The 23,716-nt window shown below is 45.8% G+C and overlaps 1 protein-coding gene across 4 annotated transcripts in view; it reads right to left on the bottom strand.

The window, feature by feature from the left end:
* SPRED2 (sprouty related EVH1 domain containing 2) overlaps positions 1 to 23,716 on the bottom strand; it is a 114,392-nt gene that overhangs the window by 3,136 nt on the left and 87,540 nt on the right. For 2 of the 4 annotated variants that reach the window (XM_058551078.1, XM_058551077.1), the window contains 3 exons: positions 22,189 to 22,253; positions 6,048 to 6,197; positions 169 to 3,407 (listed from right to left, as the gene is read on the bottom strand). In XM_058551078.1, the coding sequence (XP_058407061.1) occupies positions 2,742 to 3,407; positions 6,048 to 6,197; positions 22,189 to 22,253 (881 nt within the window). In that variant the 3' untranslated portion in view covers positions 169 to 2,741. Of the gene's footprint in view, positions 1 to 168; positions 3,408 to 6,047; positions 6,198 to 22,188; positions 22,254 to 23,716 lie in introns of those variants that run through there. The other 2 variants (XR_009221665.1, XR_009221666.1) reach the window with 2 other exon arrangements.

The following is a 23,716-nucleotide window of genomic DNA, read 5'->3' as shown; positions in this document are numbered from 1 at the left end:
GGAATATGACATAACCATAGGCGGGAAGGGCCTCACAAAAACAGACCGGTGTCCCTACGTCCTTCTCCAAAGGAGACCCCTTCCCATCCCGTGTGCGAGAACTCCCACATCCACAGAGGCTCAAATGCCACCCCGACTCCAGCCAGACAAATAGCCCAAAGTCAGCAATCTGGTAGGATGTGTTTATATTTACATGGTACATTTTAAAGCAATGGCTACATTGGTCATACATATTAGAAACCATAAAAAAAAGTTAAGAACTAAAATGTACATCATACACTTGTATATATATTTTTTACACAGAGGTAAAAAGGCTTATTATAAAAAAATCAATACAACAGGGTTTTTAGTATACAGGTAAAGAATGAATTATGCTTCAGGCACTTTAATTTGTTAATGTGAGCAAATAGCTTGGGGGGGCTCGGGGGAAGCTTCCCAACAGAAAATCTTTTGGTTAATGTTTTGTTACCACAGATACAAAAATAAAATCTGAATAATTTCTCTCAAATGATTGACGTCAGTATGGCAGAGCTGACTGGGAAAATACTACACACTGTTCAGCTGCAGCGTGGTAACTAGAGAGAGACGTATTTACATAAATGTCCCCATGGCTGCCCTGTGCCCTTAACCGCTGCCTTCACAAACCAAAAAGCGTTAAGCGTAAGCGGAGTAAGATTCACCAGCATAACTCTTCAAAGGGATGGAAAACGACCAGGGGTAAAGGAAGATAGAAACAGATAAGGACTAATTAGGGACAACAGACAAAAAGCAGGGGATGTGTGTATTATACTGAAATAAATAGGGGCTCGTGAACTGAAGTCTAACAAAACATACATTAGTGTTGTGCTTTGTAGAGAGGAGATCTTGAGAAAGACTCAGGGTGGGGGGAAGATGGTCTCTTGACAACGTTTGGAGGCTGGCTGAAGGTTTTCTAGATGTTTTCCTGGCAGGGAAGCGGTTCTCTCATCACTAGATTGACAGCTCTCTGCTCCTTTCCCAAACCAGTCACTCCAACAAATGAAAACATACTCCAACTAACTCATAAGCACACTCGGTATTTACACCGATGGTCTGACTAAAGAAATGTGATGGGCTCTCAGATGAGCTGAAAACACTCCCATGAAGGTAAGCGTGGCTAGCACTTTCCCAATACGATTGGCAGACTGGAAGAAAGTCCTTTTCCTCGAAGACTGATGTCCTGTGTGCAACAGAGAAGAGAAGAGGGAAGTGGGGAGAGAGAGAGGGATCAGGCTATGCCCTCAGCTGGCAATTACCACAGGAAGATCATGGCAGGAAGAAGAGGCAGCGCTGACAAGCCTGTCCTCTACGGTCTCCACGTCGTTCTGATTGTACTATGCTAGGTACAGGTAACCACTCTTCACTTTTCTTCTTTCTGCAATAAGATTTGGCTATTCCTTGCAATATATTAGAAAAATACTCTTTTCCAGCTAATTAGAAGCCTCCTACGTGGCAAGGCGACAGGTAGACCCAGCCTGCTGACCTAACCATCTGTGCACCCAAAGTGGCAAGTCTGGGTTTAGGATTGCAGGAGAAAGACACTTAGGCATTGGAAGGGTTTTTACATATGGCCTTTTCCCAAGTATAAATGAAGAATTTCGTGATGTGAAATTGAGTCCAAAATGAAAACAAAAACACAAACCCATGAACAAAATGCAACCCACCACTCTTCAAATGTATGACATTTAAAATTTCCCCCGGTTAATACAAAATAGCCACTGGGGGGAAAAAAAACCTCTTATAATTTTATTTACTACAACTTGAGTGTTTCTCAACCGGAACTTTTTTGGAGGACACTGGTTTGTGTTTGAATAGACTACTTGGTTTGCAAAACAATGAGCAAAATTTCTTTCTTCATGAGCATTTTTTTCTCATATTGCTAAATTTTTAGAAGTGGTGGTGACATAATTTTAAAAAGTTCTACTTTAGGGGTAACTGGGGAGGCTCAGAGAGACCTGAAATCCCCTTTCTAGCCCTGGCCTAAGAGGATGTGATGCAGTTTAAGGAATTTTCCTGATTCTCACAAGTTAATCTGAAGTTAAGGCTCAATTCTCAGTCATTTTACGGGTGAATGTTCGTATTGGTGAATAACTGACAAGATTTGGGGGGAGGAGGCACAGAAAATGATGATGGGCTCAAGATACAAACTGCAGCTTACAGGGGAACTGTGGCTTTAGAAAAGTTAAAGCGATCTTGATTTGTGGTAGAAGTTTGTTAACTAGCTCACCTCCTATACATAATAACTGACTGCAGGTTAAAATACTTCTGGTGGGTTTCATCCTTCTGACATCACATTTCCACAGGAACCCGACAATGCTCAGGACCAACAGGCAAGCCGAACCAAGAGAAAGAGAGTCTTCCATGCTCTTGGAAAACACCAACTACAACAACCCTCAAAAATCAGGAGTTCCGACTACAGGTGCCTTTGAACTGGAAGAGGTGGGGAGGAAAGACAGGAAAATCAATGTGGAGAAGACAGCTTGATTACAGATTGTTAATAACACACGAAGGTCTGCGTGGAGGTTCCTTTCCTTAGAACACTGTGTGCTGCGTGTAGGGGTGTGTCGCTGACGCAGAGTGGGTGGCGGAGGGGAGTGCAGAGTCCAGCGGGTAGGTTCCCCAGGCTGCAATGGTGGCACCAGGGAGCAGGGGAGAAGATGATAGTGTGGCGAAGACAAGGTCCCTTGTGGCTGTGGATGGGGGGCGGGGGGAAGGGCCCGGAGTCACACGGCTGCTTTGTGCTTCCCTCCGCAGCACCTGCACATCACTCCGCAGTGGTAGCAGGCCCGAAGGGGCAGGTAACAGCACATGCAAGGGGCCAAGAAAGACAAGGCAATAAGAGCCATCCACCGGAGGCAAAACTTCTCGTCGCTAGTATCGCACGAGCACGGGTCTGTATAGTCTCCCTCGGGGTCCGACATACAGTGGTAGAGCATGCTGTCTGCACACCACATACAGCTCACCCGGCGGATGCAAGTTCTCACGGAGTCGGGCGCGTCCTGACAGTGGCCCCTCCGGTTGTCCTCGTGGTTGAACATGTCCCTGCAGTACTCGCACCGGGAGCGCTCGCCGTCCTCCTTCCGCCGCCGGGACTTGCCCCGGGACGGCTGTGTCTTGATCACGCCACCCCCGCGCCCTTTGGGGTCCTCGCCGAGGCCAAAGTCTGAGGAGTCCACGTAGGGGTAGTTGTAGTCGTGCTTGGGGACCTCGCCCTTGGCGAAGCGCACGTAGGAGTCCGCGTCCTCCGAGGTGTCCAGGTACTTGGCCCGCACGGGCGCGTGCCGGTAATCCTCATAGCCCGTCATCCAGATCTTCTCCCTGGGGTTGATGCGCACGATCTCCTCGTCGTCGTCCGGGAAGCTCACCTGGCGGTAGGGCCTCGGCATCGGCTGCCCCGGGGAAAGGAGACATTATTTTATAGCAGCGCCCCCTGCTCCCCGGCCCCACATCCTCCAATACGCACCCTTCACCCTGACGAAGGATTTCTTGACGAAACTGACCCGTCCTGTAATTACTGAACATCTTGTGGGTCAGTCGAAGATAATATTTCAAATTGTGAGTCTCAATCCATTCCTGGGTCAGGAAATCAATTTAAGGGGCCGAGACCAGCATTTTTTCCCTTTCTGTTGAAATATTACCATATATGCAGCAAAGTGTGCACACTGTAAGAATATAGCTTGAATTTTCAGAAACAACACACCCAGATCAAGCAGCAGACCGTGAGAGGCCTCCCCGGGACATCCCCCACCTCCCTTCAGTTACCTCCCACCCCTGAGGTGACGGTGACCCCAGGCTGATTTCTAACAGCTTAGATTAGTCCTGCCTGTTGGTTCTCTTTTGTAACACCAGCTTCTTTTCCTCCAGTGAAATATAAGAGCACTGGAGTGCACTGCATGTTATAAGGGTAAATACTTTTCATTATCTACGTGTGTACAATTTGTACATACTGGGTCACAGCATAAAATGCATTTCTCACCGTGGGTCATGTCCACAAAAGCAAAAGGGGATACTAGGAATAAGTACCTTGTAATCTGGTTGGGAAGATAAGATGCCGGGATATGAAAAGGGTAAGAGTGCAGGCTCCAGAGGCCAGCTGCCCGGTTCGAATCCTCCCAGGATCTCACAGATAGTGAGCAGCAGAGCTGCAATGGAGCCCTGGTAGGGGGGACCCAGAGCTACACCCTCTGGCCTTCACCCCAAACCACATTCTCCCTTAGCATGACAGAGTCATCTCTGCAGGTGGTCCTGCTATAGTCTGCAACAATGCCTTGTCCCGAGGTGGGTGCTGGTAAAGTTATGGAATAGATGCAGGTAAGCCTGCCTTGCACGGGGCAGCTCAGCTGCAGCAGAGAATGAGATTTCTCACCTTTGAAGTCCTTTGGGCATGAAAGCTTTTTAAGGGGTGAGAAACATGGCTCTGAGTGAACCCAGTGGAGTCAAATTCGAACTATGGAATTTACCAAGTAGCTAAGCCTCACCAGCCCTGCTGGTCTAGTGGTTAAGATTTGGTGCTGCTGTGGCCTGGGTTTGTTTCCTGGTCAGGGAACCCCACCACCTGTCTGTCGGTTGTCATACTGTGATGGCTGCATGTTGCTGTGATGCTGAAAGCTAGGCCACTGGTATTTCAAATACCAGCAGGGTCACTCAGGTAGACAGGTTGCAGGGGAGCTTCCAGACTAGACAGACTAGGAAGAAGGACCTGGCCACCCACTTCCGAAAAAAATTGGCCATGAAAACCCTATGAATAGCAGCGGAGCGTTGTTTGATACAGCACTGGAAGGTGAGAGGGTGGCACAAAAAGACCAGGCAGGGTTCCACTCTGTGGTACACAGGGTCCCTAGGAATCAGAATCGACTCCACAGCACTAACAACAAAAAGCTAAGCCTCAGACTCAGTTTCCCTGACTAGCAAACTGCTTAGGGCTATTGTGAGAATGAAGAGAAAGAATCTACGTGGTGGTATCAGCACACAGCCTGTCACACAGGATGTGCTTGATCCCTGTTGCCGTTATGGTCATTATAATATTGTTATAGAATTTAATCACACGGTAATTAGATTTACCACCAGACTGTGAGCTCCTTGAGGACAGGAGCCCCATCTCACACGCTTTGCCCTAATTCCTGTGAAATTCTTGACATCAGAGTTTCCCAGACTTTGGAAAATCACAATCCTATAGGATTTCAAAACAAATCTTGAAAGCTGACATAGACTTTGCTAATTATTTATTCTGCAAAGTAAGGGGAGTCAAAAAGTCAATTCCCATCTACTGCTACCATAATGTGATTTAAAAAAACATTTTAATGCCGAAATATTAAGAGGCACACAATAATTTTAAAAAAGTCATATAAATCTAGCTTTATGTCAAAAAAAAAAAAAAAAAAAAAAAAAAAAAGACTCACTGCCCTGTGCTCCTTTTTCTCTTTTCAAAGCAGACCGGTGGCCACATCGCCCCACACGGCACCAGTCCATGTCCCACAATTTAGGAACCTGCTCTGCAAAACAGCCGCTCGGTAAATATTTGTTGAATTACTGAATTCCAGACTCCAGCTACATCTCCCCGAGCAAGCCTGGGCCTGTAGCCCACGGTGCCTGGGTGCTCGAGCCAAGTGTGTAGCATTCTTTAGTCCTGATCGTGGCTCCGTGCTTTCACTCAAAGCCAGGAGGCCCTTGGACAGAGGAACGCAGGAGGCAGCAGAGCACCCGGGGTGAGACTTGAATCCTGTTCCACCAGGGCCTCTAGCTCTCTAAGCCTCAGCCTCCTCATCCATAAACTGGGGGTGCCAATGGCCTGCCTTGGGGGGTGATTTGTGAGAATTAAACAAGAAAAAGCACATGAAGGGTTTAGCAAGATGTCTGGCACACAGAAAACTGAGTAAGGGGGAGCTGCCACCACCACCTTCAATATGGGTTGGGGGTACAAAGTGAGCAGAAGAGGCCAGGGCATCTGGCTAAACAGGAGGGGAAGGAGACCTTCCAGCATCGGGAGCCATCCACCCCGATGACCTCAGAGGAACGAGACTGCTGCTCACCTGTTCGAGGGGATAGTGGTCCGTGGGGTATGGGTCGTGGAGGTGGCCCAGGGTATAAACCCTCCGGTGCTCACAGGATGTGGGAGAGGAGATTGTCCGAGGAGGTTGTTCCCTCTTCTGAGAGGAATTAGAAGAACTGTCTGTAGCTGTCTGTTTGGAGGGAGGTAACCAAGAGTTAATTAAAAAAAACAAAAACCAAAGCCACACACCAAACCCTAGCACACTGTCTACCCCGACTGGTGCCATCTTGCAGGACTTCCCGAAATCTTGAGTTTATCCTGGCTGTGGGAGGCAGGAGGACCCCTGAAGGGCCAGCTTGTCTCAACTCCATGTGGCTGGCTCGACAGGCAGAGAAACCCAGCCACCAGACCCTGGAAAGTTGGGTTTGTTTTCTCAAATGTGGGAGCAGCGAGCAGGCTTTGGGGAAGGGCTCACAACACCAGGCCTCCCACTGATGTGTTCCAGCTTGATCAGGAATGGCTACCCCACTTGTGGCCTTGATCGCAAGGGACTCTGGTAAGCAGGGGAGATGCTAACAACCAAAAATCAAACCCAAATGTTTATATGTGGGGCTAATTCTGGCCTGGGAAAGTCTCAGAGATAAGGATACCTCGGGGTTATCGTGGTGCTGGCTCTCCAGGAAGAAATTTTGTAATCTTTGGGTTGGAGACCAGCCTTGGGGGTCACCTTAAACTGGAAGTTAGATGGATGACCGCACAGAGGGACGCAGGCCACCATTTGTGGAGGGTGCGTTTTTCCAGTGGAGGTGACGAGGTTCAGATTGGAGCCTCCATGATGGCATCTTGGGAAGGTGATCAGATATCGGGATAGACTGTGGCCATGGGCAGAGCACAGGGGGCCCGATCACCTCCCAGTATACCCACTACCTAGGTGCTTCATGCTCCCACCTGAGACTGGAGGTGGGCCAGCTGATCCCAGGTGATGCTCACTCTCCACAACCTCCCGGGGCCCAGGAGCCATGTGCTCCTAAAAGGCTTTGTTAATTGCAGCTGGCATCGCCTTTAAAACCAGGGATCCTCAGAATCCCCACTCCACCTTTGAATCCTTAGAGTAATGGATCCTTCTTTTTCTTTTTTCCCAAATAAATGAAAAGGTTTTCCTTGATATCTAGGTGTCCTATTTCTGATAAATATCTAGGAACTCCTCCTTGGCTGTTGCTTCTCACTCTTGTATTCCCCTTATCGCTTTTGCTTATTTATCTCTTTTTATTTTATGTGTTTTTTGTTAGTGTCATAAATCCTTTTAGGGGCAAAGCAAGGTTAAAACAAATAGACTTATTATTTTACCCCACCCCCATTTAGAAAGTAATAAACGCTCAGAAAAATGGGACTACAAGTATTCAGGAAAAAGAAAAGACACCCACATTTCTATTATGCAGCACAACCACTGTTCATTCTTAAAACTTGGGGGACATGTGCAGCATCCCTTTGAGGACCCAACTCTCCTGGATTTTTCTCTAATTCTCTTTGGTCCAAGTGATGTGGGGCTGATGCCTGTTTCCAATCCCTCAATCCACAGTGACTAATCAGATATGGACATGTGGTCCTCTCTGAGGCAATACAGAGAGATTTTTTTTTATTGATGTCTTAATAGTTTATAACATTGTGAAATTTTGGTTGTACATTATTGTTTGTCAATCACCATATACATGTCTCCCTTCACCCCTTGTGCCCACCCCCCAACCCCCTTGCCCCTAGTAACCACTATATAGTTCTCTCAATACAGAGAGATTTTTGACAGAGAGGTCAGAACAGACACTGTCTTTATCTCTGAAGTTAAGATCTAAGGGTCCCATAAACCTGGAATCTTGGTGAGGGTACAGAGAGAGAACCTTCTGAGGATGAAGTGAAGCAAAACCAAGAGAAAAAGGCCCCCACAGACACCACTTGAGCTTCTGGATCCAGACAAGCCTGAATCCTGATCCACCCTGGATGTCCCAGTGATATGATCCAATTCCCTTTGGTGACTTAAGCCAGAATGCGTCGGGTGGGTCACTTGGGTGCACTTTTTCCTCACTCCTGATTCCACCTCTGGCAGCAGTTCCACCTGTATCACACCCCTGGCCTCTCTCTGGCCCCCACTCCTCTCCGCAGCAGGTGGAGTAGAACTGGGCGTGCAGGGTCTGCTACTTCCCTCCTCTGCCTCTTGGGAGCCACCCAACTGGCAAATAGCATGTGCTGGCAACCATTCTTGGGACTGTGGGGTCCACTTGGAGGTCAAGGGCCCACCCCACTGTGGGGAGGCTGGGTAGATCCAGCATCCCTGTGCCTGGCGGGGCAGGTCTGTCTAATCCTGGGGTGCGGTCCTGGGACACCCACTTCCCGGATCATCAGTAATAAAGGGTCTTCTATCTTTTGTTTTCTTTCCTCCTCAATTGGTTCAGAACTCAGGGAAGAGTTGCTATTTACCCCTCAAATTCCAGTAACTGCAAGAGACCAAACTGATACACAAGCATTTCTACTTTCTTCCAAACTCCGGCCTGTCCTCCAACTCTCATCCCCCCTTTCTTTATGTCTTTGGGGGTACTGCCTCCCTCTTCGACACACAGGTGGTTGTAGATCTGAGACAACAACAAGCAAACAACTCGTAATAGTCTCATACTGTGTGGGTGCTTATGACGTGCCAGGCCCTGGCTGCGTGTGAGCACGGCTGCAGGTAAACTATCGTCTCCACATCACACACAGGAAAACAGAGACTCTGAGAGATGCAGGATCCTGCCCACAGTGGCAGGCAGCCGCTGGCAGAGCTAGACTGAAATGCAGCCCCTGACCACAAGCCCAGTGGATTTCACTATAGCACACTGCTGCTTCTCAAACTCAGGTGAGCCCGCTCCAGTGCTGGCTCGGAGAGCTATTTTGTTGTTGAGATCAACACAAGCACAACTCCTCCAAGTAAGAAGGTACACCCTGCTTGACACAAACCCAGCAGATAAGGGAGTGGTATCTCACAATACAAAGGTTTCTGAGGATCTCAATAAATACTTTCTGAATGAGTAGATAAGGGCCCTTCGGGGTGATTCAAATCTCAAGGGTTAAATTCTTATCCAACACCCACATGACAGTCATCTCGTAGGTTAGACGTTGCCCTTGTATTGAAAATTGTTATATGCACTCAGCATTTAATTCTCAGAAACCCAGTTAACAGCTCACGGTCACCTCTGTGTTAGTCATCTGTCCACCCTAATCCACCCTATTTTCCGTGACCCATGTTCAGGTTAACAATGTGTAGAAAGTCATTCTGAGAAATGAGGCACACCCAGTTTCTCCTAGTATTCACGAGCCATCAGAAATGCCTGATGCACCCGTCCTCCCTCCCAGCCCTGCACAGCCTCTTTCCACTGCAGTGTCCAGTGCAGAGCTTCCTGGACATTGTCGGAGAATGTGAGACTGAGAAAGGCCTTTCAATATCTCCTAATCTAATGACCGATTTGTACAAAGGAGCGGGAAGGCCAGAACACTTTGAGGCATGTCCACAGTTCACTGCTGAGGGTACCTCCCAGCCCAGCCTGGAGCCTTCCATGCCTGGACTGTTCTGTGTTGGTCTGGGCTCTAGGAAGGAGAGGATGCAAGAGAGGCTCCAATGAAGCCGAGGCTTATTTTGGATATATACCGCCAGACAAATCTCACAAAGTGGTGAGTGTGACCTACAAACCAAAGGAATATACTATCAGGGCGTCTCCAAGCAAGGCCAGGCAAGAAACCTCCTGTTACCCATGCACACTTCTGAACTGGCTCTCCTATACCTCTGCCCGTGGTTTCCACAGAGCTGCAGAAAGCAGCCCACCAAAGCTATGTACCTACACACACTCACACGCAAGATTCTTGAGCATCTCTCTGTTATTTGTGCACAAGCGAATGACACCTACCTACCAACCTACCAGTCTGACAGCTTCACTTCAGCTCAGACTCGGGCTGTGTTTTAAACTGGCCTTGCTGTGTGGCGGGTATCTCTGAACTGCTGCAGGTTTGAGCTCAAGAAGAACAAAAGTGGTAGTCCTCTGCAGCTACTCTGTGCTCAGGGACCTCGGGCTCCCAAGAGGGGAGGCTTCAGCAGCAGCTACCCTGCGTCCCGAGAAAGCATGGTCAGAGCGAGCCTTTACTGCCGCCTGCTGTGGACAGCAAGGCCGGGCACTGCCGTCTGGGCGCTGCCGACTCCTGGGAGGTTTCGCGCACCACGATGCAGCGAGTACAGCCGTTGCCACCTGTACATGTACCCTCCAAAAAACTCCTGCCTCTGTTTCACTGTGACTTAGTGTCAATTCCCGTTATTACAAAGACGTCCAATTAAGAAGTCTGCAACCTTATACGTGGCATTGAACACAAACGCAATGGAGTATTACAGTGCTAGATAACAAGGTCTCAGCTCAGACTGGATTTGATTCATTCTCTGCTAACTATAAATTGTGTGATTTTGGTCAAGTTAACCTCTAACTTCAGTTTTTTTTTTTTTTTTTGGTGAGGAAGATTAGCCCTGAGCTAACATCTGTTGCCAATCTTCCTTTTTGCTGAGGGAGACTGGCCCTGGGTTAACATCCGTGCCCATCTTCCTCTACTTTATATGTGGGACACCTGCCACAGCATGGCTTGATAAGCAGTGTGTAGGTCTGTGGCTGGGATCTGAAACTGCAAATCTCAGGCCACTGCAGTGGAGCACGTGAACTTAACCACTATGCCACCGGGCCGGACCCAAACTCCAGTTTTTATATCTGCAAAATGGAGCTAAAATCATTCTCAGGGTTACTGCAAAAATGAAATGAGATTAAACATTTCCATTTTATAAACTGTTACTGATTATAGAAAAGTTACTGATTTTGTTATGTTGGTCTTGTGTCTGGTTACCTTAACTTCCTTATGCAAGTTCAAATACCTTATGCAGTGATTCTCTGGATTTTTCTAAGTAAATCATATATCACCCAGAAAAGAGTTTGGTCTCCTTTCCAATATTTACACTTTCTTTTTGTTTTTGGCTGAGGATTATTCACCCTGAGCTAACATCCACTGCCAATCTTCCTCTTTTTGTATGTGAGCTGCATGGCCACTGACAGACGAGTGGTGTAGGTCCACACCTGGGAACTGAACCTGGGCTGCCAAAGCGGAGTGAGCTGAACTTAACCATTAGGCCACTGGGGCTGGCTCCTACACTTTCTTTTTCTTGTCTTACTGCATCTTTTGCCAGGGCTTCCAGCATGACACCGAAAAACAGAGGTGATAGTGGCCCTGCTTGCCTTGAATCTGACTTTAATGGGACAACTTCTAGAGATTCTCTATTAAATATGGTGTTTCTAGATAACTGGAGTGATTACAGAGTAAAGTTTCAAAAGTTTCCTTATGTTCTAGATTGCTAAGGGTTTTCACTAAAAGATGATGGATGTCACCAGATGTTTTTTCTGTATCTATTGAGATGATTACACAGTCTTTCACCTTTAATTTGTTTTATTAAGGTATGAATTAAACAGCTTTTCTAACATAAACCATTTTTGCATTCCATACTCTACTGGTCTTTCACTAAATTCGTTTTATAAATATTTGAGGAGATTTGTTAGTATTTTATTTAGAAACTTTACATCTAGATTCGTAAGTGAATTTGGCTTCTATTTTTCTCTAGTTGAGCTATCGTTGCCCAGTTTTGTAGCAGGGTTATGCTAGTCTTGTAGACTGAGCTAGGCAGCTTTCCACCTATAATATGGGAGTTGTGTTTCTTAACCACCTAAGTTTGATCCCTTTTTAAGGGGTAGACCTTTGACTACATTTTCAAATTTTTCTATGCTTCCTGTAAAAACTCACGTATTTTTAGTAGTAGCAAGCTTTGTGTGACCTGGTTCTAAAGCCCTCTAATGGGGCAGTGAGCTGAGACGAAACTTTGATAAGGAAGAATGTAGAAAAAACCGGAGGGTGAGAAAATAAAGGGAAGGGAGGTAGAAGCAAGACTCAGAAGGTACTGAGATGAAAGAGTCGGCATTGCCAACCTTAAACACAGAAAATATAGACAAGACCAGCCTCAACAAATCCACTCTGGTGGTAAAAACACCCATTCCTGCCCTGAAAGGTTTTCGGGTTTGGGCTGGGTGCTTTGTGAGATGTGGGCTCAGACGCAGAAGGTGACATGGGCAGGGGCAAGGCTAGGTGGCTTCCCTAAGGAGGGGCCCCGAGATGGGCAGGTGGCCTTCTAGATGGGTGGACAACCCAGAGCAAGACCCAGAGGAAGAAAAAAGAGGCTCGAGTTTACCAGTGAACATCTGATAAGCTTCTTCAAAAAGAGCAAGCTTCCAATGGCTGGACTCTGCAGAGAGGTACGTTACAGTTATTTTGAGAATTCAGATATTTCCTATAATTCTCCAGAATTTAACAACAAATGAGAGGAAAACCACGGAGCCTCAAAAGTTGATACAGACTTTTCTTTTGAATTGACTTTAATGTTATGATATCTTGACAATGAATCAAAACATGAAGTACAAAAAGACATTGGGCTGGGGCTGCCTCTTTCACCAAGGTCAGTGCTGCCTGGTTGGGTGGGAATTGGTCTGATGGAGAAAGAGGACTGGAAGATCGATGCCTAATGTTAAATACGTGGCTGGCTCCCTCCTACTGTATGGGCATATTTTGTGAATATGATTTCTTACTCTTGGAAACTTGGCTATTGTTCACTCTCTTATGCAGGGACCTCAAGTGTACCTGGAAGTTTCTAAAGAAGCACATGTATTACATGCCCTGGGCCCGGGAATGAGCCTTCTTCATTTGGAAGGCCAACCTCTGACCAAGGGAAGCTCAAGGAGGGAGGGAAGGGAGGGAAAGAGCCAAGAGGCCAGACCAGCTGAGGAGGTAGTTTGCTTACATTGCCCATCCTGGGATGGAATCCTGGCTGCTGACCAAGGGCTTTTTGGGGGCATTCAGGGTGGGTCAGACTATGCATTTCAAAGCGAAACAAGTGTCTTCAGGACTATGTGCATCCCTTCAACTCCCCTGGGTTTTCCTGCTAAATCTTTGTTTCACCAAAAGGGAGTGTAGGGGTGGAGAACAAAGGCAGCAGCAGCTGGCAAGCAGTGCTGATGGGAGAGGAAAGGTGTTGCCCAGGGCTGATGTTTCCAGGCCACCTGGAACCATTAAGGGGCACCTGGTTTATAGCTTTCCAGAGTAGGACGCTCCTGCTGGGTATACTGGTGAGACTACAAGAAGGCTGGCAACTGGCAATTTTCTTCTTTCTTCTGGGAATGGAGACAAATGGGATGAAGCCCACCTCCAGAGAGGCAAGAAAGCAAGTACAGTCACTTCATCATCCCTGTGTCCCCAGGAACACACAAGCCGAAGAAAACACACAGCACAAGGAGCCGAGCCCACTCTGAGCAGCCACTTCAGGAGGTCTGCAGGCCTATGTGTTTTGAATAAGGCGTAGAAAGTCAAGTTAAGAAAATGCTTAAGAAGCTGGATCACATCATCCAGGAATCATACAGCAATGTTAAGTAAAAAAAAAACATGATACTGAGAGAATTAGAAAACCCCGATTCCAGGCCAGGCTAGGCCACATGTCTTGGGCAAGTTGTTGAACTTCTTTGGGCCTCAGTTTCCTCATGTGTAAAATCAGGGAGTTGCACTGGGTGACCTCCAAGGTCTGTTTGAGCTCCAACAATTTGACATGTACCCGTCTCCCCTCCTTCTCAGAACATTACATGTCAGAGGGGTGTGACTAAGACTGTTGCTTAGCTGATTCAAGAGCCACGGGATTCATTCAGATTGATTAAGCAGAATTCCTGGCTTGTCTGTAGATGCTGCTGTTATTTTACATTTTTAAAGACAGCTAACTAGTAGTTAGGACCACAATTTGTATTATTTTTACTGCAGTCCTCCACCAAAATAGATCCCAGCAGCTGATGCAACCAAAGCAGTATTCAATATTCTTCCTATTGCAAGGGCTTCTCATTTATTTTTTTAAAAAGTATGCACGCATACTATATATAAATATAAACAAATGTAAATGTAAATAGAAATATATACCATTCCTCTCAGCCTTGGGCTGGGAGACTAGACTGATCACATGAAACTCTGGGCATCCTCTGCCTCTCAGAAGACAGTACACTGGATGGCTTCGGGCCTCAGAAGGCTCCTGGCTCAGGTGGTCTAAATGAGCTGTCGTCTTCAGCAAAGCAGCCCTTCCCCTCAGGATCTACTAGACAGACCTACAGCCAATCCCTTTTCTTCTGTAAACAGGAAGTTGTCACCCGTTTTGTCAACAGGTCTTTGGGAACAGGTAGCGCTGGCTCTCCTGTCCTCAGGGCTTACATTGGTTCAGGTGTCCTCTTTCAAAGAGGCAAGCAGAGCAAGAAATCAGCCAGGCATGCGCTGTTTTACGGCCCCAACTAGCAGGCGGTCTGGGTCTAAGAGGCAGAAGGAGAAAGTGATGACTGTCCTAGACTGGGACATTATCCTCTTGGGACCCAGAGGACAGATAAAGTGGGCATTCTTTCATTGTACTCAGGTAACCCTGAACATGTACTCAGTATGAATTAGTAAAATGGAAATAATGGTATCCTACTAGCCACAGCTTAAGAAGATGAGATGATATTTGTTTAAGTGAAGAAAACACACAAGTGGGAGGGCTAGCAAAATGCCTGTGGGCCAACTGAAATTGAGAGCATTTCAAAGCTTTTGTTTGAGCCTTAGACACTTAATTGCTTTAATTTAGCCACTGTAGGTATTACATGTTGAATAAAAAGATCCTCCTCTTACTAGTAATGTGAGCTTGCTAATTACTATCATTTATAAGATAAAACAGCTCCCATCCGTCTTCTGAGACCTTCCATGCCACCCCATGCAGTGCTGGGTCTCAGCCAGCAGTTAGGGGACACCACTCCCTGGCATCACCACAAAGCATGGGCTGCCTCTCCCAAAACATCTTTGCTTTTCTTAATAAACCACTATAGATCAGTTTCACTAGTGAAACTGTGCAGAAGTAATTTACATTTTCAACCTATTTCTTCTTTACTTACCCTCCCCCCACCCTACTTTGCCCCAATCCCTCAATCCAAAAGTAGAGGCAACAGAAAACCTTTTTGATCAACTGATCATCTAAAGTGAGCCTGGGCTTTCAAGAAGGGACAAAGAACCTCCACTGACGAGATGGCTGAGGTTTTAAGCCAATGCACTAGTTGAAAAGTCCATCATTTAGCTGACTCATTTGCCATTAAAGGGAATGTGGTATATTTAATATGTAAAATTAACCGAAACTTATTGAATAAATGTTCCCATTTCTTAAAGTTCTCTGAAAGGCAGCAAGTAGACTCAGGGTTTGCCTTCTGGGTGAGCAGAGTGCGGAACAGAGCACAGGTTGCTGCACTGCCCCAAGCCTTGGTGATTTTATTTGCAGAAATGCAAGTGTACCTGCCAGGGTGGTTGTGAGGACGGAACCCAGTGACCTATGTGAATGTGCAGGGCACAGTGCCAGGGACAGCTCCACACGGGCCGTTCCCTTCCTTCCCCTCCCTCGGGCTAGCAAACAGAGACTCAGAGGAAACATGTTCACCCTGAGAAAGTGCAGAGTCCAAAGGATCAATGATCACACCTAACTAAGGGCAGAACCACGTGTAGAATCCAGGCCTCTCCCAAGCCTCCAAAACCCGCAAACTCAGGGGTCACATGCCACTTCATCTTTGAAAAACCTCTTTCTTAGGAAATCAGTAAATGAATGTAATCACGTATTACAAAATTGGTCGATTTGCCTTCACAGTCTTAATGTTTGTTGGGAATGGATTAGGTAGAAAAAACTCTTCAAGAAAAGGAAAATTTTGTGGTATTCTGCACTCTTCTGCTTCTATAAATGAAACCTTGATAATTACAAAATTCAATGACTTCACTTTTTCTACTTAACCAAGAATGAAAATAAGCACAACGTGCAAATACTCAAAAGCCCATCGAGGCCAGAACAAACGGTTTCTTAGTACTTGGTCTCCACCACTTGCTCTAGCCCCACTTTAGAAAACACCTGGGGTGGATGGGAGGGGTCCGAGGTGTCATTAGGGACAACTGCTCTGAATAGCCAGAAAGTAATAAAACTGCAGCTTGTAACAAACAGGATGTCAAGAGTTCAGGCATAGGGCACGAGGAAGGACCAAGTTTTCCAGTCTGGGCAAAACATGGCTAGAAGCTGACGATGCTCGTCAAAGACATGACATTTTCCCTGTGTAGAGAAGGACTGCCTACCTAAAGAAATAAAGTACAATGAAACAGCAAAACATAACCCAAATACCAGCCTTTTTCCACTGGGTTCTAGGCGAGAATTCAGCCCCACACAAAATGATGTGAACGACTCGTCTCAATTCTGCAAAGGACAATACAGACTACCCTTCTAGGTGCACAGGAGAGAAGTTAACTCATTACATAGGATGGAGGCCTTAAGGCACTAGGGCTGAATTAGGACTCCCCATGGAGAAGGGCCGCCCAAACCCAGCAACAATACTTAGGTGTAGTACACACCTAGAAGGCTGAAAAAAAATCAAAACCTCATACAGGGTAGGCTTGCCTATGGTCAAGCTCCGAGTTGCTATTTCGAGGACCTTTAGGCTGCAACACTTGCTGAGTAGGCTCCAAGCCCGTCACATGAATGGGCCACACGGGGCATTGGTCACATATTTATCTTCTTATCTCTCCCCTTTCCAACTTAGGTCCAAGAGAACCCTAAAATATCCCTCTTGTATTTGGTTGTTTGTTTAAAAAATAGAAGAGCTGAAATATCATAAATACAATTATTCAACAGAGGAAGAGAAAAACAATAGTGGTGAACTGGGAAGGTTGGGAGATGGTGTTCACCACTTCTCCACCATGAACCAGCTAGGCAAGTCACCCATGTGACTCTCTGAGCTGCTTCCACAACTGTGTCCATAAAACGAGGCAAATCCTTCTTCACTTGCCAGAAGGAAGGAGGCTGGCTCATCTGATATGAACTCAAAATCCCTTCCAATTCCAAGACCTATAATTCTAAGGAGTTGGCATCTAAGGAGCTATCCTGGCCTCTCAGCAAGCCAAACACTTCCAGCTAACTCCTGCCAGCTATGCTACCTTTAATGGGCCACGATTTCCACGGTGGACACACTGCTTCCTCACTAGGCAGAGAAAACAGCAGGAAGATGAAGAGCGCTGAGAGGCACGGCTCTCATCTCTGCTGCGTCTTTCACGTCTTTAAACCCTCCGATGGGGGAAGTCAGGATTGCTGTCACTAAGGTGTCTCTGCACTCCTCCTTCTCTCTTGACCCCCATGCCCCTTTCTGAGAAAACCCGCTCACATTCTTTCTTTCTTTTTAAAAAATCAATACGTGTACATCATTTAACATCTCAAATAGCAGTCTTGCTTCCCCCTCTCAGCTTCTCACTCGCCAGAGCAATACACTTTCAATTCTTGTGGCTCTTTCTTCTTGTATTTCTCTCCATTTTTTCAATGCCATGTGGTTATACCACTATTTTCTGATTTGTAGATTTAGATATTATTTAAGGACTTCTTATTATGGAAGATGAAGACTTAGCTATTTTATACACCCCTGAGGATCTTTCTATAAAGCAAATATTTCCCTAATCCCTCAGCTTTAGAGCCAGAATCCAGCCACTCAGCACAATGACAGCTGAAGCGCCGACAACACTTGACCAGATTCTAGATTAGCCTGCTCTAGAAGTATGTATACACTGCAGCTGCATTCTCCCAAGATCGTATTAAAATCATCCTTGTCTATCTATGAAGATGCTAATAACACTTAAAAATGATTTTAGAATTCTGCAGCAGTAAATAAACCACCGGGTTTTAATTGACCAAACCCTACAAACAGGAATTTGAAAAATGGTTCATTAAATGACCATAAAACCTGGAGCCTCTCTAGTTCTACACAGTCCATTTTCTCTACTTGCTCTCTCCTCTCAATAACCCCCTTTCTTGCACGCTCCAAACCCTCTGACTTCAGAGCCCTGCACTGTAGGGATCTGGGAGGAAGTCAGTCCTACTGGGAAGCAAACTAGCTCAGCTTATCCACGGAGCTAACCTGTTCATATCTAAAGTGTACATGGGCCTCCTCTACGAGACAATGTACAGCACGTGTCTCCTCCACAAAGACGAAAGCTCAACAGAGGGAACAGACTCGAGGGTCTTTCCATTCTGTCCCTCTCATGTCTCCCCAGCTCTGAAGTGAAAGAAATGAAAAGCTGTCAGTCAGAGGCACCAACAAGAGTGTGCTAACTCTTAGCAAGGCCAAAAAAACTCCTGTTACAGAACGCTAACATTTTTGTTGTCGTTGTTGCTGTATATTCTTTGCATTACTCATCTTATAGATTTGTCTCAAATGGCTCAGGCATTGGAATTCCCTCCTACATCCATATTTAATGCTGGGCACACCTTTGCCACCTGGGTATTTGTGTTCACCTGGATCAGTCATTATGACTGAGGTCCGCCAAGCAGTAGAGGGGCTGTGAAGGGACTAGGCTGCAAGGGAGAAGGCTGACGGGAGGGCAGGAAGAAGCCTGAGTGGTCAAGAGCTTACAATGGGTGACAACGCTAGGACTCAACTCCCAGTTGCAGACTTGGCAGAAAACACAGCTAGAAAAATATGACATGAAGCTACCGAGAATCCCTCAAAATCACCCATCTTTAAATGGACCGCCAGGATAACAATAAAGCAAATGAATAAAATATGAAAACTTATGATTGTTACACACTGTATCTGGAGTTCAGATCACCCACATATTGAGCACCTATAGAGCAAAGCTTCAGGGGGTTGCGGAGACTATAATGATGAATAACCTGCTTCCAATTAGACAAAGAGTCATTCATTCAGCAAATAAAATATGAAAAACAAAAAAAGGGCAGACTTTCAAGTGGCAAGAGAGAAATAAACAACAGAGTGCTGTGGGGTTTTAAAGGAGAGAGAACAATCATAATCGATCGAGGGAGAAATATTAGGCTACATGAATGGATAAACAGCCCAAATTCAGAAAATGACGAGAGTTGTGAATCAGGAGGCTCTGGTGGTAGCTCTGGCAGGAAAGATGTGGGCACACACCAGGCTGGTGGCAGTGAAATGGAAGGAGAGGCCTGGGAAGACTGTGGAGGCAATGGTGTCGGCCCCTTCAACCAATGGGTGAGCAGGGTGTGTGTGCTTGTGTGTGCACATGCACTCGTGCACATGTTAGGAATTGCAACATGGTTTTACCATCGTTGAGAAGCCAGGAGGACAAGCTGATTTGGGGATAGCCATGACAGTTGGGAAAGTGTGAGCAGAGACAGCCCAGGCTTGGTGAGCACCCATACCAAACAACTGTTCCACGGGGGGGGGGGGGGCCCTTTCTCCACTTTATTCCTCAATGTAGAACGTGCATCAGTATATTGTCCACAATGTCCCATTTTCCTCCTAACCCCAAAGAATCCCCTGAAACAGTTGGAAAGAGAAGATATACTCCTGGTTCCTCGGGTTACCCCACTAAAGGTTTTCCCATACACTGTTCTCTTAGAAAATTCTCATAATTCTGGTCCATCATAAGTTATATGAGGGTCTTATCACCATTTATACTCTTTCTATAATGAATGAATTCCAAGTTCTAAACATCTGTCTTACCAAAACAAGTTCTGGAATACAACAAACTTTGGGAAGCTGTAGACTATACGGGAGTTAACGCAGCTGCTCACTTGCTTGGTTCCAGCTTTCACAGACATCTCATTTACCATCTTAGGACGGGCAGTCTAATGACAGGGAGATCATGAACAAAGGGGAAATGTGTCCCCTGGAGACCCACCCGTCCTTACATGGGATGTGATCCTAATAGTCGACAGTCTAATGACTGGGCCTGTCCTGGGGAAGGGAGGTACTATTGTTAACGGGCCCTTGTTTGTAAATGGAGTGAAGGCAACTGATCATATACAGCGGGGCCTACACGGAACAGAACGCAATTAAGTGGAGCTCCTTCTCCAGTGAGTTTCTGAGCGTCTGGAAGCAGCAGGGCTGTTTCTACACTTCCTTCTAGAGCAACACGTTGATTCCTCTGTGGATTAAAGGACAAAACCAGGAGGGATGCTGGCTTCCATCACCCCTTTCCCTCTTGCCCTCTCCCAATTCTATAAATCACTTCTGGCAGGTAGCTGGGAAGCAGCTGCGAATGACAGTTTTGCTCTGAAGCACAGGAAGCCACCTTTTAACCCGCCTGCTGTTGTTTGTCTCTCGAAACGTGACAAAGGAACAGATGTAAGCAACATGCCAACTGTTGAGAGGATCTGCTTGGAGCACTATAGGAAGCCTGTTCAGAGGCACATCACACCAGCCGCTCCATGGAAGGACAACTGAGTTCATTTCCTGAAACCCCACACACGTTCTGTTCACGCCAGGTTGGGATCTACAATGCTCAGGCAACTCACCACGCATATCCCTGCTTCCGCCTTTGCCCCTGTGGTTCCCAGCCTCAAAGCCCCTTCCTGAACCATGTTCAAATGCCACCGAGGAACAGTCCAGCCTCACCTCCTAGTGGTCTTCTCTGACCCCCACGCCCCTCCCTGTGAAAAACTCTGGACCAGAGTACTTTACATAGTCTGTGCTATTCTCTGAGCCTTTCAGGGGTTAATCTCATCTCTGTCTGAACCATCCTATGATCTCCTCGAGGGCTGGAGCCGTGGTTTACACACCTCTGTATTCCCAAAGTAGCGTTTTCCAAACTACCAGTTGCTTGATGAGTGTACTGGGAAACAAGGATAAAGGGTTGCAACCAATATTTTAAAATATGAAATAAAAACTAGCTCATACAAGATACTCTTGGGACAATGGAGGAACTACTGGGGAACTATTAGATATTATGAAATTCCTATTAATTTTTTTAGCTATAGGAATGGTGTCATGGTCGTATAGGAGAATGCCTTATTTTTAGGAGATGCATGAAGTATTTACTTTCAACTGGATCAGCAAGGGCCGGCCCAGTGGCTTAGTGGTTAAGTGCGCATGCTCCGCAGCGGCAGTCCGGGTTTGGATCCCAGGCGCGCACCGACGCACCGCTTCTCCGGCCATGCTGAGGCCACGTCCCACATACGGCAACTAGAAGGATGTGCAGCTATGACATACAACTATCTACTGGGGCTTTGGGGGAAAAATAAATAAATAAAAATTAAAAAAAAAAATTCAACTGGATCAGCAAAAAAATATGTGTGTGCGCGCGTGTGTAAGTACACACACACGCAAAGATAAAGCAAACGAGGCAAAATGTTACAGCTGCTGAATCCAAGTGTAGAGTATACAGGTGCTCACTGTATTATTCTTTAAATAATGTGCTTGAAAAGTTTCATAATAAAAAGTAGTAGAAGAAAATGAAATGGAAGAGAAAAAAATCAGAATGCAGAGCATGAAGCGCGACCTGGTTTCAGGTGTCTGTTGACGTGTGTGTGTCCTAGGTTACAACGTAAATGTACTTCTTACTGTAGGTCAAGGCCAAGAGTCTGAAAATGCTGCCCTACAGCTCCTTGCTGCACCAAGCGCACAGCAGGTGCACAATGAACTATTTGTTAATTAACTTCCAGAAGCACAGGACTGAAATGAAGAAGCAAGCTGAGAAATCCTTTTTGTCTCCAGTTACATCCCATTAACTCAAGCTGAGTCAAAACAGCCACGTCCTTTCCTGCCTTAGCACACTTGGGCCCAACCTCAGCTCAGCCTTCAGGCCATTTTTTTATCAGGTATTTAACTACTCATCATGAAGGCTACTTCTGGCTTTTTCCCTGGAAGCCAGGGAGGAGGCTGTGTTAACAGAAGACTGAGTAGGGTGACCACTTGTCCCGGTTTGCCTCGATTGAGGTGTTTCCAGGACTAAGGACTTTCAGTGCTAACATTAGGACGGCTCCAGGCAAACCAGACAGCTGGTCACCCTAAATCTGAGGGAACCTGGGACAGGTCGGGGAGGGCTGACGCTGTTGTGCCGTGTGGCCGATGGCCCCACTGCAACATGGGCAACAAAGCCAAACCCAGCACAGCAAAAACTGTGACCAGACAGAGATCTCCCCGATGGCACCCCAACAGCAACAGCAAACACCAAACTGCACAGTGTCTCTCAGGCCCTTCAACAGAACCTCTCTCTGCTTATTCACCAACTGATCTGGAAAGCAGAGGACCAAGGGAACTTACCGTAAAAACGTCATCATCACCAACCTCAGCTTCATTATGGATGGTGGAAGATGATGTTGTTGAGCCTAAAAGACAAAAATGTAAGAAAAAGTGTTTCCAAAGAGGATAAGTCAAATCTAATCATTTAAAAAGTATATTCTAATAAAACCACATTCTATTCCTTTTGCATGGGAATCACCAGCATAAATATGTTACCTGGGACTGAAATGCTTTTAATTTCCTCTTCTTTAACTGACTCTTGCCAGGACGCTCCCTAAATTAACTTTGCCTACTGTTGTTCTCAATGAATCCCTCAAACTTGTGCACAGAGAGGCACCACGGAGGAGGAGAGAGGAGAGCCTGCCCACTGCTCTGAAGGGCATGCGTCATACCAGCCTCCACCAGCGATGCTCCCCGTCAGACCCGCCACAGTCTCACTGTGTCAACCGCACGTAGCTTTCTGGTCTCTTCATCTACCAATGACAGGGTTTGACTAAATAGCATGTATGGTCACCTCCTATTCTGAAATTCAGACACTGTACTCTAAAACCCAAATTGTGGGAGCCACCATCTAAGCTGATACCAGGGTAAGGAGGTTTTCTCTTACAATACTAGGACATCAACAAGTTTTCTCTGTTTCTCAGGCCAAAATTTAGGCTCATGTCAGAAAAGTCAGTTTATTCCATCATGGAGTAAATTGGTTATTTAGGGTTCAATTTACTTACTTGTTCATCTCTTTCTTCATTCTGGTTTGCAGATCAGTATAACTTCCCACTTGGTCCTTTAATAGCACCCAGTAATGGGTGGATCAATTTAATTGACACCGTTAAAGGCCAAAAGGAAAAACATTTAAATGTGCCTAAGTGATAGACGTACCAAGAGGGAAATTTATTTTCTATCTTCTCCTTTTCTTCGTTAGGTCTTTAAAAATGTGCATTTAGAAAATATTTTGCTATTACACAAAATTGGAATTAAAAGAATTGCTCAGAAAGGGATGAGAAACATTTAAATTTCCAAAGAGGGATTGCAGGAGGAAAAATAAGTCCCACAATATCCTCTGTGCAATTCCTATTGATCTTTTGGGATTTTCCTCCACTATTTGAATTATTCCAGTCAATTAATGTTTAAGGCAAGTTTGACAGAAAACAGCTAGGCAGAGTGTATATAGAGAAAAAAATTATAAGTAAGAGAATCAAATTGTGTGTGTAGCTTCAGGGATTAAGTACATGGACATACTGCAAACTTCTATCAATAATATAGGAGCTATTTTCTCTCCAAACATTTAAAAGCTATGGTTAATAACATTTTAAATATTTGCCACCTTATGTCAGACCTATGATGTGAACACTGGTTTTTTATTATCTTTTTGGCTACCAGATGGCTGCAGTTAACAGATTTATGTTCTAGCTAGAATTGTCTTACTACTGATATTAAGCGATTTTTCTTTTAAGATTTGCTTTTCTCTCTTCCCCTAAATCCACAATGAAATGACTTCAGAACACTTTTATTTCTTAAATGAACGAAACATATTCTTTCATGATTAATTTCC

Source organism: Diceros bicornis, chromosome 12, assembly GCF_020826845.1.
Source record: "Diceros bicornis minor isolate mBicDic1 chromosome 12, mDicBic1.mat.cur, whole genome shotgun sequence".
Lineage (NCBI taxonomy): Eukaryota > Metazoa > Chordata > Mammalia > Perissodactyla > Rhinocerotidae > Diceros > Diceros bicornis.
The sequence above is the reverse complement of the archived record's forward strand: the minus strand, read 5'-3'. Positions and strand labels throughout refer to the sequence as shown.